This window comes from Acanthopagrus latus, chromosome 2 (genome assembly GCF_904848185.1).
Source record: "Acanthopagrus latus isolate v.2019 chromosome 2, fAcaLat1.1, whole genome shotgun sequence".
NCBI classification, from domain to species: domain Eukaryota; kingdom Metazoa; phylum Chordata; class Actinopteri; order Spariformes; family Sparidae; genus Acanthopagrus; species Acanthopagrus latus.
In genome coordinates, this window is record NC_051040.1 from 18,625,568 (window position 1) to 18,639,853 (window position 14,286).

At 39.0% G+C, this 14,286-nt stretch overlaps 2 protein-coding genes across 2 annotated transcripts; one reads left to right on the forward strand and one right to left on the reverse strand.

Moving 5' to 3' along the window:
* Positions 1-308: 308 nt before the first annotated feature.
* Positions 309-4,098, reverse strand: LOC119005908 (ion channel TACAN-like). Its single transcript, XM_037074004.1, has 12 exons — positions 3,869-4,098; positions 3,474-3,592; positions 3,279-3,389; positions 3,079-3,138; positions 2,721-2,816; positions 2,522-2,611; positions 2,007-2,072; positions 1,756-1,817; positions 1,548-1,640; positions 1,319-1,383; positions 991-1,059; positions 309-682 (listed from the first exon to the last, which is right to left on the reverse strand). Exons 1-12 carry the CDS (start codon positions 3,935-3,937, stop codon positions 569-571), a joined length of 1,014 nt encoding a protein of 337 aa, XP_036929899.1. The 5' UTR covers positions 3,938-4,098; the 3' UTR covers positions 309-568.
* Positions 4,099-5,210: 1,112 nt separating this feature from the next.
* On the forward strand, positions 5,211-14,260 carry gdpd1 (glycerophosphodiester phosphodiesterase domain containing 1). The gene is made up of 11 exons (XM_037083776.1): positions 5,211-5,421; positions 6,159-6,308; positions 6,886-6,928; positions 7,298-7,433; positions 8,338-8,383; positions 8,576-8,697; positions 9,119-9,208; positions 9,351-9,484; positions 10,581-10,640; positions 10,933-10,984; positions 12,503-14,260. Exons 2-11 carry the CDS (start codon positions 6,173-6,175, stop codon positions 12,635-12,637), a joined length of 954 nt encoding a protein of 317 aa, XP_036939671.1. The 5' UTR covers positions 5,211-5,421; positions 6,159-6,172; the 3' UTR covers positions 12,638-14,260.
* The last annotated feature ends 26 nt before the right edge of the window (positions 14,261-14,286 follow it).

Below are 14,286 nucleotides of genomic sequence, written 5' to 3' on the forward strand. Positions count from 1 at the left end.
GGAAGAAACACAGTCTTCCCTTATAATGTAGTGAAGGTGAAGTGTAAAGTAATAGAAAAATCCTCAAGTGAATTCTACTTACATACACGAGTGAATGCATTAAGTTATACTGGTTCCATCTTCAGTGCACTGTAACATAATGAGATGAAATGAGGGGTATCTTTTAAAAACCCCTGCAGGGAAACTACACACCTAACTTTAACTCAGCCGGATAAAAGGCCAATAAAGTAATCAGACGTATTTGGACACGAGTCTGCACAAGCATAAAATATGTGGAAGTACAAAACAAAAACAGCCGCACAAAGGGGTTCGTGTTTGAAAATGTTTTTCTTTATTGGAGGCACTTTTATTCCTTTGAGATAGATACGAATTCACCAGTATTGTGAAATCAACCTTTAATGGGGTACAATGTTTTCATGTTCCTGTGTCTGTACATGTGTTGTAATCTTAGCCAAAATATTTAATTTGATAGCATGTTAACGTAGCAAACTTTAATGACGGCAGTAACAATGACATAAGCCTTCATTCGGAGAAGATCACAGCATCTTGTTTCGGTCATCATTAAGAATCACAGAGTCTTTGATTTTTGTTTCCTGGTCTTGAGCTTCTGGCGGACCACAGCAACAGTGGTGAAGAAGTTTCCCATGAACAGAATGAGGAAGCTGAGACCACACATCATGACCTGGCACATGTAGAAAGCAAACCATGAGTAAGCATAAAAGCTTTAATTCATTATCATTTTCTTGTAATATGGACGGGATCAGGCTGAGATGAAGTGTTCAGAAGAAATGTAGAGTTACTTTCAAAGATGGTAATCTAAATTTCTGAGGCTGATTTGACAGCACACCACAAAACTGTGGTGTAACAATAACAGTTTCAGCGGGTAAGATGTGTTGATGCTGACTAGATGATAGACAAATGGAGCATATATTTATCTGTTATCACACAAAGAACTGGGTGAAATAGTTCAACTTTGGTGAAAGGACAAACCTGCCATTCTTTACAGTCTGGGAGCTGAGCCATCCTGAAGAGAGACAGGCTGTTGAAGAGCTGCCAGAACTACAAGACAAAACATGACTTAAAGACTTATCTTGAGAAAACTGATTGAATGTGCTATAGTATGCAAAACAGCAGCAAGGTTGAACTGATCACCAAAAACCTAAACATTGCATCATATCATGACTATGCAGAATAATATTGAGACATTAGTATGTAAGCACCCAATGTAAACCATGACAAAGCAGGATTTTTAATGAAGTAGCAGTTTGTGGAAATCTCTCAAGATACAAATGGTGTCAGTGTCACACGCTGTACTCACATGTCCAAAAAAGAGGAAGGGCAAAAGAAATGTCAGCCCTTTCCACATCCATGACTGAAATCCCTCTAAAAACAGGAAGCACACAAGAGTTTTAATCACTTTGTCTTGTGATGATGATGATGATGATGGCCAAGCCCCAGTCATACCAAATTATTAATATTTTTACTAAATATTCAATCATGACGTGTTTGGCTGAGCGGATCTGTGTCCTTGGCCAGTGTTATCTCACCCACGGTCAGGTCCATGTTGTGTCTCTCTCCCAGAGCTCGCAGCCTGTACAGACACCCGCTCTGATAATAGCACTGCAGACACTGGACAAAGCCTGTGCTCCAGGCAGAAGAAGAAACACCGATCAGGTTTTGGTTTGATTCAGAAACGTTTGCGCAATTGCTGTATTTCATGTATTTTGAAATACAAATGTGTTTCATGTATCTCACTTTGATACAAGGAGTAGGCAAGGAACTGGTTCCTGAATGATTTATACAGATTCCCATCAGGCCTTGGGAGTGAATGAAGGGAAAGTTGTCAGAACATAGGAGAGAAACAGCCTGTTAAGGTATTTTATAGGAATAGGTATGGATAAAAATCAGTAGCAAACATCGTATGAATCAACTTTTCCAAGTTTTAATGTATCAAAATAGATATTCATTTGTTCATAATCTATTATTTAGGGGCTTCTTCTACTCACCATGTCAGCATTACACCGGACAAAAAAGCTGAGACGTAGTGATGAAAAACCCACCAGCCTTTGATTCTATGATGTAGGACACATTTCTATTAGATATTCATACTTTTAAAGATGATTAAAAGCCATTATGACTAGCTGCATTTAATAATGTAAAAAGTGAAGGTCAGTGAGGTGAAGAATACCTTTTTATTTAGAACTGCAATGTAAATCAATTAACTGATTTGAATTAATCACTTAATCCTTTGTTAGGCCACTTCTTGGTTGATTTTGTTATCTGTAAAAGCATCCAGTGTAGCTTTAAATGTTATTTAGATTTCAGATCACACTTCACATGTTTTTTGTTGACATCTGAGGACATCATATTGGGAAAGACAGATCAACTTTTTTTTTTTGACCATTTTCTATGAAAAAATCAATTAATTGAAAAGATAATACATAGATTAATCAACAACGTAAATAGGTTTTAGTTGCATTGTATTTCATAAGGATGGTTGGAAGGTAGAAATGTGGCCGACCTGGAGCCGTTGGTGATGAGGATACTTTCCCTGATCGTTAACGTACAGTAGTACCACACCAGCAGGAAGTTGAAGATTGCATCAAGGAATCTAAAGTCAGGGACATGATGTAAGACAAGTGCTGTGATAAGATGTGCGGTACATGTAGTGCCCACGTCACAAACGCATTGTTGATGTGCGATATGCTAATGATGCCTACCTGTAGCTCACAAAGAAATAGCATATGAAGGAGAACAGCAGCAGGAGCACTGTGAGGTACAGCTTGAACTTCTCATATTCATCTTTGTAGGCAAATCTGAAAAGGGCGTGACACATTCATGTCTCGATTTGATGCACAGTAACTAATGAAACAGACATTCATCAGCCAAGGGAATGTGTCATTTAGAGAAATAAGTGACCTATTTCGAGTTCATTGATTTAAAGAGCGTGTTAGAGGCTCATCAGTCACTGAATTATGATGGTGCGAACAGATAAATCTGAACAGGCACTGGCAGAAAAATCATGTTTAACCAGACAAATATTACTGCACAAATAAAAAGCGGATGGTCAGTTCTTACTTTGACTGCTTGCTGAGAAGAGTCACATTCACATTTCCAAGAACCAGACTGAGGTACAACCTGATGAAACAAGCATATTATACTTGTAATTTAACTATGAGGGAACACATGTATCTATTCAGTCTTTATTTCTTTAAATAAGTGTAATGAGATCAACTTGTATTTTTGCTCCTGCTTTCGATGGAACTGTAAGTCATCACCCATTTTTCTTGGGAAGGAAAGCTTCCATTTCAAAGAAAGCATTTGGTCGAGCCTTTATTTTCTCTTTGACTTCATCCAAGGTCTTAGCATCTTCTTCTGATGGTCCAGTGCTGCATCGGATGAATAAGATGGGTGAAACAGCATGACGTGTTGTTGTCTTTCTTAAATTATAAATCAATCATTGATAAACTGACTTTTTCACTAGCTGGGACACCTCCTTCAGCCTTTTGCGCTGCCTGGAAATGGACGAGGTGCATTTGGTTTGTAGATTGGAAATTTCGTCCAGTTTCTGTATGTACAGTCGATGTGTCTCCTGGATGAGAAGAACATGGGGTCACATCAATAACCAAAAAAGGAAAAAAAAAAAAAGAAAAAGAAAAAAAGGTGGATTACAATCCGGAGCACAGCCAAGATCTTTGATATTAAACTGAGTACATATACGACAATTTTAGAAGAGACTTAACTTCTGGATATCATAAACATTTTGTGTGGTTTTCGTCACACAACAGCAAGCAATCAGTGCATCAAGCAGTTGCAGCTGCTATACAGCTGCTCTATGTGAATCATCTGATTTCCTTCAGTTTCTTACCTGAAGTTGTTCGTACTCTCCTTCCAGACATTTCCACTCCTCCAGAACGTCTGTCAAACCTTGAGGCATTTCGTGATCTTTTGATTATTTTTCTATACTAACAGCAAACCCACACCCGGTTAAAAGAAGACTTGGGAAGGCTGCAAAGAAATGACTTGTACATAATGCTATGTTGAAATATTTCTCTCCAGGGTGTGTATCACATCTCCACAGACGGTTTATTGCACAAAATGAACTTTGACTGGTACAAATGGGCAAGATTTTAGCCTGAACATTGGTCTGTGGATATTCTCTGGTTATGACATTGTTCAGGCATCACTTACAGAGCTTAAAGGAATAGGCTGATGTTTAATATTACAGCCTAAATATACAAAGTGAGAAGACTACATTTTTCAAAGTTTGCCATTAAACACTCAGCTCCCTGTAAGTTACATGTTGCTTTTGTGCGTAATTTATCCTTCAGGTTGTCTCTTACACTTACAGCTGCACATTAGCAACATCTGGTGGATGAGAGGACTAAATCAGGACTCAACTCACTGAACCGTAGAGACTGGTATCGAGGAGGAATGTTTTAGCTGACAAATGACAAATAAGATAATAACTACTTTAATGTAATGCAATCTTTTTAAATGATATTTTGGAGTAGATATAAAACTGAGGTAATGAATCAAATTCAGATCTTTTTTCTGTCTGACACATATAAACAAAGTAAAACATTATGAAATTGTTTTGTCCTTTAAGGTCAGTTTGTTTATACTCTTTATTCAGTCTTGAGGCAAATAGAGTTTTTTTTAGTTTCTTTGTGCATAAAGAATATGCCAATTAGGATCTCTTCTGAATGAAAATGTTTCCCCAAAACTATATGGTTAAGTAATTTAGTAATTTGATGCACGTATGTTTTGTGCATCATTTTATGAAATAGATCTATTTGTGCATAGATACAATACAGGAAGGAGACATGCAGGAAGTAGGCTACAGGTGTATACTCAATTAAGTTTCTTACAAGCATATCATACATCTTTTATTCCCTGGTCTTGAAGAAAGCGTTTGTCGTCATAACTGTATTCTTATCTTTATTTTTGGATTGACTATTGTCAACTGTGCTTTATTTTTAATGTTACTCTAAATACCAGCACACCTGCCAGTACCAAAAAACTCACTGTACTAACACTTGTTTTGGTAAAAAAATAAAAAATAAAAATAAAAATAAAAATAAAAATAATTAAATAAAAAAAATCACCGATATGTAGTTACAACTCTTATTTTGTCGAGTTGCTTTGGTTTTTAATCTGAAATAATCGGGCGGAAGTTCAGTCTTGGGGGCGGCGCATGCGCAGCCAGGTGACAGCGCACTGGCCGGTGTATGTGTAGTGAGAGACAGCTGTGAGGCGCAGATACCACTGGAGCTGAGGAGAAGAGGCTAACTCATCGGTCTGTCTTCATATAAAGTAGCTTGCTGTACATATTCCTGGGCTAGGAAGAACTCATACCGGGACTACTTAACTGAGTCAACACAAAAACAAAAAGAAAACCGAAACAGTTTGATGACAAAGGTAAGATTGTATCCTGTGGGTTCGAGCCCAGCTCAGCTAACGTTAGCCTGTTTTAGCTAGAACGTTATCGTGGGTAAGATGTTTGCCGTTGTTGTCATTTAATAGTTGCTGTGAGGAAGAAATTAGCAATGGCGTTAATGTCATCTGATATTTTATATTGATGTTAACTCTTCCTCCAACACGGAAAACAAGGCAGCGCAAATTGTCCCAATGTCAATGAATGAGAGGCTGAGTAAACAGTGACAGTGTCAGTTGCGACCTGGATAATTAAAATGATTTCAGAACAGCAGAAAATATGCAGAGAGTTAAGCTGCTTTGGTTCTCTGTCCCACAGTATGGAAATCAGACAACCTCAGTTTGTGCCTGGCATGTAAATCTTCAGAGGCATAAACTAGTGTGATTTACATGAATATGTGATTACAATTTGAAATATTTAATCATTCGTAAAGTATGAATTCAGCCCTCACCTGCGGAGATTTTATTATCTCCATTTATGAATGAACGTTATCAAGGCATCAGCCAAGTATAACATGATAAATGTTATACCTGGCTGTTGGTCAGGGTAAGTAAGCAGCTTTAAACCCTTATGTTGGCCCTTTTTTCATGTTTGGTATTTGATTTAATCATTTATTATTTGTAAGAAGAAACAAAGAAACAAACACAGCCTGTGAGCTTGTTGAAAGCCTTCACTTCACTGTTGATATTAACTTTAATTGTGGGTTGTGTTTGTTCTGCAGCCGACTGAGCGGAGATGTGTGCTGCTGTGTATGTCCTGTCAACGGTAACGGGCTACGTGCTCACCTCTGCCCTGCTGCTGAAATGCCCGAGCCTTTTGCACCGGAGGAAGCGAGAGACTTTCCTCAGCAGGCACATCTCCCATCGAGGAGGTGAGTCAGTGTGTAGCACCTGTTTGAATTCAAGTGTCATGTTGGATTTTCTGTTTCTTACTCTCTGTTTCTTTTTCATCCCCCCGGTGAAAAACACACAGGTCTTCACATAATTTGTAACTTAATTTTTGATAGCTAGCATATTTTTCAGGAAGGAATAATATGTTTGTGGTAATTATTATGTGAAGAGTATGGTAAGTTATTTTGACAACTCTCAGTTCTCCCTAAGAGCTAGTTACATATTTAAATAGTAAGAATAGGGCCACTGTTCAGTGTTTGGTGACTTAATCCACTGCTGGTTGTGCTGTTAACATTTTGTTATGGATGTGTTTGCATTTTTTAGTCACAGTGCAGTATCTCTATTGCCGTGCCACCATCAACAGGGTTGTCATTGTTGTTTATTGTCTGGTGTCCTGCAGTAGTTGTTACAGGAAACCGATCAAAGTTGCATACACATTTACTTTACCATGTAACACATAAAACAAAATGGTTGTCCCTGTTTGGCCTTTTCCAGCAGTGAGGACAATGTCCCACAGCAATGCAAATATTAAAAGCTTTCTATTTTTTGTCACTGCAGGAGCAGGAGAAAACCTGGAAAACACCATGGCAGCTTTCAAGCAGTGAGTTTAAACCTTAGTCACAATGACAAAGCTCTTTCTTTGAGTTTTGTATTTATGTGTGAAACATAACTGGTGCTTATACTTGTGATTGTGGTCAGAATGTGTCATCTGAGCTGGGTAGCGGAATGTTTGTGACCACGGTCAGTTTTTCCTCTTTATACACACTCGACTCTTCATGTCAAAGCATCAGATTATATACTTCTAAAGTGTGAGGTGAACTGCTTTAAGATTGTACTGTACCTGTATGTGCTATGTTTGATGTTGGTATCTGTTTGTTTAATGTCAGTAACCTCAGTGGTGAGATTAATAGTCAGTGAATACTCCCAGGTTCAGCAACACACTATGTGTACTGTGTGTTGGTTCTTGCAGCGCCGTGCAACTTGGCACAGACATGCTGGAGTTGGACTGCCACCTGACGAAAGACGAACAAGTCGTGGTTTCACATGACTCCAACTTGCGGAGGTCCACCGGCGTCAATGCCTACATCTCTGACTTGGCCTACGCTGTGAGTTACTGCATCATCACAGGGAAATAACTGCGCCTTCACTATATTCTCATCTTGCTTCCAAATGTCTGGCTGTCCTATTTTCTTTATCTAGATAACCTGTAAAAAAGGAAAAATTCAATAATAGTTTAATAACTCACATTATTATTAACAGAAATGGAAATTTGTTAATTTTGGGACATGCTGAGGTATGCTACATTGTGCCCACAAATGCAGGGAAGAAGGAGTCTGCACACTGAGAAAACTTGCTGGACCTAAAACACTTTGACTTTGCAAGTGTTATATGAGGAAGGATATATTTTCAACCATTAGACCTCAAGAACACACCGAATGCAAACATAACTCTTTGGGCATCTTTGATGTCAAGAGGCCCACAAATATTTAGGTTAAAGACTTGACAACATGCAGTCATGTGTTTTGTATAGACTTTAATGAGGCAACAGCATTCATGGATCATGTGCTTTGGTCAGGTTAGGTGGTCTATAAGTCACCAGATACGTCACATGATTAACTTTTGTGTGATTAAAAAAAAAAATCTGATCCATCAGAAATTCATGGTGAGTCAGTTGATTCACATCTCTGATTGCCTACAGCTACACAAAATGTTTAATGGAACGTGACCTTTGTTTCCTGAGAAGCTTTAAATAACTGATACCAAACGACATTCGTGGGACTGAAGATTAGCTTTACAGTTTAACTGCACTTTGGCCTTGTAGCACAGAGAACAGCAGAGAAGCACACATGGGTCTTGGTTAGACCTGCCTGGTTTCCTGTCTCCGCTATATTAACTGTCTTCAGCACGAACACCCTCACCACAGGACCTGACATGACCCGACAGGCTCTGACTGACTATCAGCTGTATTTATTTTCTGTTAACCACTGACTGTCCATGTGCTCTTTGCAGGAGCTCCCTCCATACCTCTGCAAGCTGGGTGTAACTTTTCAGAGAGGTGAGCATCACGTACACTTGACTGCTACAAAGCTAACATCACACACACACACACACACACACACACACACACACACACACACACACACACAGCCGCAAATCAGCATCATCATTGGTCAGTATGGTCCTCAGGGATTGTGTGTAGGAATACTGACTTTATGTATGTGATTTTGACTTGTCCTTGTCTGTGCAGAGTGTTTCTGTGAGGGGGGAGATGACAAGCGCATTCCTCTCCTCAGGGACGTTTTTGATGCATTTCCTAACACGCCTGTTAACATTGATATCAAGGTCAACAATGACACGCTCATCAAAAAGGTATGTGTGTGTGTGTCTATCTCTGTTTCTGTGATTCTTTGTGTTGGTTCTTCTGGTATAAAACACAACATTTCTTCTTTCTTTTTAGTTGCTAATTTTTATCAGATTTTTTGTACGTCCTCTAAAGCAGCACTAGTGCTCACCATAGTGAATCTAAAGTTATGCATATGGTCTGTCAGGCAGGCATTAAAATGAGGCTCCATCATTAACATTTTACCCCAGTATCCTGAAAAACTGAGGAGGTTTGATTCTATTAAAATGCAGTTTTTACTTATCAATTTAAAGGACTGCTTGCTCCTCAGTAGTTGTTATTTGTTAGTAAGCAGTATCATGACATTAACAAATATCTGATTCATGCCTCACATCTGGGCACCTTCTCTTTTATGCAGTTCCTGTAACAATGACTATTTAATCCCTTCAGGTGTCTGAGCTGGTTGTTAAGTACGACAGAGAGCATCTGACTGTCTGGGGCAACGCCAGCAACCAAGTTGTAAAGAAGTGTTACAAGGAGGTACAGTTATTACATTAATTTAAAGCTCACTTTACTTTCAGCCCAGTCAGAATTAATCTCCCTTAAGGAAAGAACTTGTTAGCGGTAATATTATTTCCATCTAGAAGGCCTAACATTCAGATCTTCTGTTTGTGTTTTGTAGAACCCTCATATTCCAGTGTTGTTCAGCCTTCCCAGAGTGTTGCAGCTGTTAGGCCTCTTCTACACAGGCCTGCTGCCCTTTGTTCCCCTCAAAGAGCAGTTTCTGGAGATCCCCATGCCTTCTATTATCACCAAGTAGGTGCACACACTGCGCACGGACACACATGCACACACTTACACACATATAAAATATTCAAATGAAGTAAGCAATGCATTTGTCAAGCTTTTGGGGGGAAAAAACAGTTTGCAGGAGACATTTCTGACAGCAACATGCATCAGCACTCAGTATGTAGTGACATGACTACAGTTCTAGTTGTCGTTAAGACACAAAAGTAACACAATATTCCACCAGAGATGATAAGTATCAGTCTTCCAGCACACAACATGTGGTGGTGTAGGTTGATAAGTTGAGGCCTGCTTCACAGGGGTAGTGATTTCTTTCCTTTTTTACTTTAGCTTAAGTCCCAGAATGGGTCTCATCGGTGCAAATCAAGGAAATCAAACATGACGCCTGTCTGGACATGCTTATTATTACCCCTCTCTTACACAATGCTATGATGCTGGGAGGTGTGGGTTTTTAAAATGTTACAAAGTTTCACAGTTTTACTTTGTTTTCTTTAATGAAATGTAGCTTTTTAATTTCTGTTTTGTTTTTGTTTTTTTAATTGCCTAAGATGTAGTGGTCGACTCTTGTACGTGTGTCCTTTCTGTCTCTGTTACCTGAGCCGCGATGCTGTCTGAAAGACGACCTCACTCTCTAATGAAGTTATTAAAAGAAACATTCACACCCTTCGTCTGGAGAGGGTGTGTTAGTGGATTGTAAGGATCAAGGTCGCAGAGCAGATTATCATGCTGAACATTCATTAAGGATTAACAACAATTACAATTCCCCCCTCACACACTCTTAAAGTTGTGTACACGTATCATCAATCTGTTATGTTTAATATGCTCGACAAGTTATTATGTGATGAAGACACTTTCCTCCCAGCCTGTTTCATTTGCGTCTACTTTTGTTAATGATGTCTTTGAATGAATCTCCGCAGAATGTGTTGAACTTGTTCCACAAACAGAGTAAATGCAGTTGATCATGTTGCACTTCCAATAAGTCAAAGAGCATTGATTAGTTAGAAGTTTATGCAATTGATAACATGAATTCACTTAGACACTATTTGTTGTCAAGTGTGACTGACATCAGTGGGATGTCACAAGTTGTTTCTTTTGTTTTTTCCAGACTTAAAGATCCAAACAGATTAACTAGGAGTCAGCGAATCATCACCTGGCTTGCCGACAGGTAAGTCACTAATTTGTCAGAAGTTATGAAATCATTTTAATTTCAGAGTACTGCATATTAATGACTCAAGGTTTTAGATTTCTACACCAGTATAGATGCATTAATTGTGTATGTCTGTGTTTTCCCTGAGAAGTTTTAATATTTAATATTTTGTCAAACAGGGAGACAAGAAAGAACTCTGAGACTTCATTATTATAAAATGTATTTTTACATTTATATGGCTACACTTGTCTCTTGCTCTGCTACACTTTCAGTTTCTCCCTGCAGACGAGTATTTTTTTTTCTTTTGCAGGTTGCTGATGAGGAAAGCTCTGTTTCAACATCTGACTGCCAGGGGAATCCAGGTAAAACTGCTGTTATGCCCCATCGATAGTCATCCTCACAAATAATTGAATATGTAGTAGATGCACATTGTGTCTACTTTTCCCCTTTCTTTGAGCTCCAGAGCTGTTTGCTAATATAATATGATATATATATGATGATTTTCATAATTAATAGCAACTTTTAACAAATATACAGAATTGTGTGAATGTTAAAACGACAGTTCACAGTTCTAAATCAAAAATGCATGTTGCATGCATGTCCTCCTACCTGTTGTGTCTTTTATTCGTCAAGGTTGTTTTGGTGTAAGTCAGCAGGTTTTGGAGATATCACCTGTCCTCTCTCAAATATAATGGAACTGGAGGGCACTTGGCTTGTGGTGCACAAAGCAACGTCTCTCTCCAGAAATCATGACCCACTGACCCAAGATAATTTCTGTCTTGTAATCAGGAGTCTTGCAGTCAGTGAGCATTGCATGCTACATTACTGAATGGAGCCAGTGGGTCACAAAGTACAATCAAATTGACCAGACACAAGTTGTGACAAGGGTATGACACCATCCAAATTGTTTGTGCACTGGTTTCTGCGAAAAAAGCAAGAACGTATGGATGACACAGTTACAAATATTGAACACCTTGCATGAATCTGTTGTGATAGAAAGGCTGTTGTTGTGCCCACTCCATACAAAGATATGCATGATGAGATCAGGTTCAGAGAGCTACTGCAAATGACAGCAGGGAGAAAAATGAGGAGCGCCTGCTCTCATTGGCTGTAGCTCATTCCTGACTCCCCAACACATCAGCGGCTCAACCAGATATTCAGCCTGCTGAATATCCAGCTAACATTGGCAACGCGACCTCCCAACGATCCTCTGATCTGGGGCCTTATGTCAACAATATACAAAAGTTAAGTGCACTAATCTCGCAGCTCAGCCGAAGAAGACAAGCAGCATTAATGTTTACATTCTGTAGTGTCGTGAGCACAAGCCTCTCGGTGAGTGTAGTTCAGTAGCTAAAAAAATGCTCCTACATGAAACTGCTCACAAGAAGGTCTGTGGATTATCTTGACTGACGTGGTCATGATTTCTGGAAAGAGACATTACTATTCAGTTTTTAAAATGCACTTTTTGGGGCGTTTTTGTGCACCTCAAGCCGAGTACCATCGAGTTCACTTATATTTGAGAGAATGCAGCAATGTTTCCAAAACTTGACATTTCACACCAAAATAATCTTGATGGATAAATAGCACTGTGGGTAAGAGGAACTGTCCCTTTAAGTCACTGCATTTGTTTTATCTTTACCTCCAAGAATGATTGATATCAATATGGAGCCCATCTGCATGCTGAGAGCTATTTGTTGTGGTTGCAGTGTTGGTGCTGTAGTTACAATAAGAGCAATTACCGGGAAATGTCCAGTGTTCCTCCAAGTTCAAAAATAGGCTACAGTGACTTCAAACGCTGCTGTTAAGAGTACAGGCGCATTCTTGAACCTTGTGTGACTCCCTCCGCTTGTGTGATGTGTGTGTGCGCGTCTCGTTTTAAGGTCTACATTTGGGTGCTGAACGACGATGAGGACTTCCAGAGGGCGTTCGACTTGGGAGCCACAGGAGTTATGACAGATTTTCCCACCAAGCTTAAAGACTTCATGGACAGGAATGGCATTTCAAAGCCCCAGTGACCTGCCAAAATCTACCTCAACTCCCCCCCGTGCCAGTGATTATCCTTCAGCCTGACCTGACCTGCCAAACCAAGCCCCCCCCCCAGCACACACACGCACGCACGCACGCGCACACACACACACACACACACACACACACACACACACACACACACACACAATGCGCTCTTAAAGGACACACATACATTATTATCTCCTTTGAGATGTGTTTTGGAGTTAGTTGTTCCCTCGCTGCGCGCACCACACAATCATTCAATTTACCTATAAAATGGGACAAATGGCCATTGAAATATAGTGTTTGCAAGTCTTATCAGTCTTGGATTTATTAATATATTTATGGCTTTTTGACTTGAAAAGGTTTTTTTTAAAGTTTACTTAAGTAGAGAACTTTTTTGCTTTATAATGCCTTCAAGTAAATGACAGCGTGCAGTATTACTGAGACAGAGTTCATGTATTACGCTCGTAAAAACACCAGCAAGTACAATTTGATGTTTTAATGACATGTTAATTCACCAGAAGCTTTAAAATGTGTCGAGGTTTGATTCTTGTTTGTGTTTCTTTTTTTTAGTCAGACTCACACGCAATAATACTGTTATGTGTTGTGAGATATTTTTATATGCGCCAGATGAAAAAGTCGCTGCAGACACAAGTCCTCGGCTGCGTTGAGATTTCAAATGTCAGTGAGAGTATGGAGGAGGGACAAGCCACTGCTTTGTATTTACAGTTCAAAGGCACATACAGATAAACTATGGACTTTTCTGTAAAAAGCAGGTTTTATATTTTTAAAGACAATAGGTTGAATGTTGTATGGCTGTGTTGTTTGTTCATGTGTAGCTGCGAAGTCTCTAGATTTTCCTCTGAATCAAACAAAATGACTGAGAGAGAGAAAATGTTTCTTGTTCCCTTTTCACATGTGATGATGTCGTCATGAACAGCAATTGAACTCCTTAATTAAGAAATCTGAACATTTCGAATATGTGTTTTACAAAAAACAGTTGAAGCACTGATACACGTTGAATGATTGCTAGATTGCAGTCACTTGAAATTGAACCGTATTCAAGACAGCAGTTGTTTTGCATTTCCTTGCTGTGGGTAGAGATCATTAGGATTATCATACCACTGACGTCCTCTAATCCAATCTTGTGACCACAGCGTTCAGCTTAGTGATGAATGTAGTATTGCTTGAATGTATAATATATCGTGTGGTAATTTAAAGTCGAAACAGTATTGCTGTTTTATTTTCATACGCTTGTTGTCTGACATTTCGTGCCAGTGCTGTCAGTGAATGGTTTCCATGTGTGATGACTGATAATTGACATCGTTTTGAGAGTACCTGTACATCTGAAAACATTATTCCTTGAAAGAAAGATTTGTGATCTTCCAATCATATTACAGATCTTACATTAATTAGCACACTTTAGAATATTTTTCATTACCTGTGCTGCATGATTGGACAGTTGTTTTGCATGATTCAATGAATAGTTGTAAAGCTGCTGTGTTTTAATCGGCCCTGATTATGACAGTCAGTGTCTGTGACCTGGCTGCTCCACACTTTATGAAATCACATGTAATTTGATTTAATGCAAATTATTGAATAAATCAATAATATTTAACACTGCAAAACGTGTCTTAAGTGGTGTATGTGTATA

Excerpts from the sequence above, each read along its gene's own strand:
- gdpd1 (XM_037083776.1), top strand. The coding sequence starts at position 6,173 with ATGTGTGCTGCTGTGTATGTCCTGTCAACGGTAACGGGCTACGTGCTC. Across the intron at positions 6,309-6,885 it reads GCACATCTCCCATCGAGGAG|GAGCAGGAGAAAACCTGGAA; the intron begins GTGAGTCAGTGT and ends TTGTCACTGCAG. Across the intron at positions 8,698-9,118 it reads ATGACACGCTCATCAAAAAG|GTGTCTGAGCTGGTTGTTAA; the intron begins GTATGTGTGTGT and ends TAATCCCTTCAG.
- LOC119005908 (XM_037074004.1), bottom strand. The coding sequence starts at position 3,937 with ATGCCTCAAGGTTTGACAGACGTTCTGGAGGAGTGGAAATGTCTGGAA. Across the intron at positions 1,384-1,547 it reads CAACATGGACCTGACCGTGG|AGGGATTTCAGTCATGGATG; the intron begins GTGAGATAACAC and ends TCCTGTTTTTAG. Across the intron at positions 1,060-1,318 it reads CCTTCCTCTTTTTTGGACAT|TTCTGGCAGCTCTTCAACAG; the intron begins GTGAGTACAGCG and ends TTTGTCTTGTAG.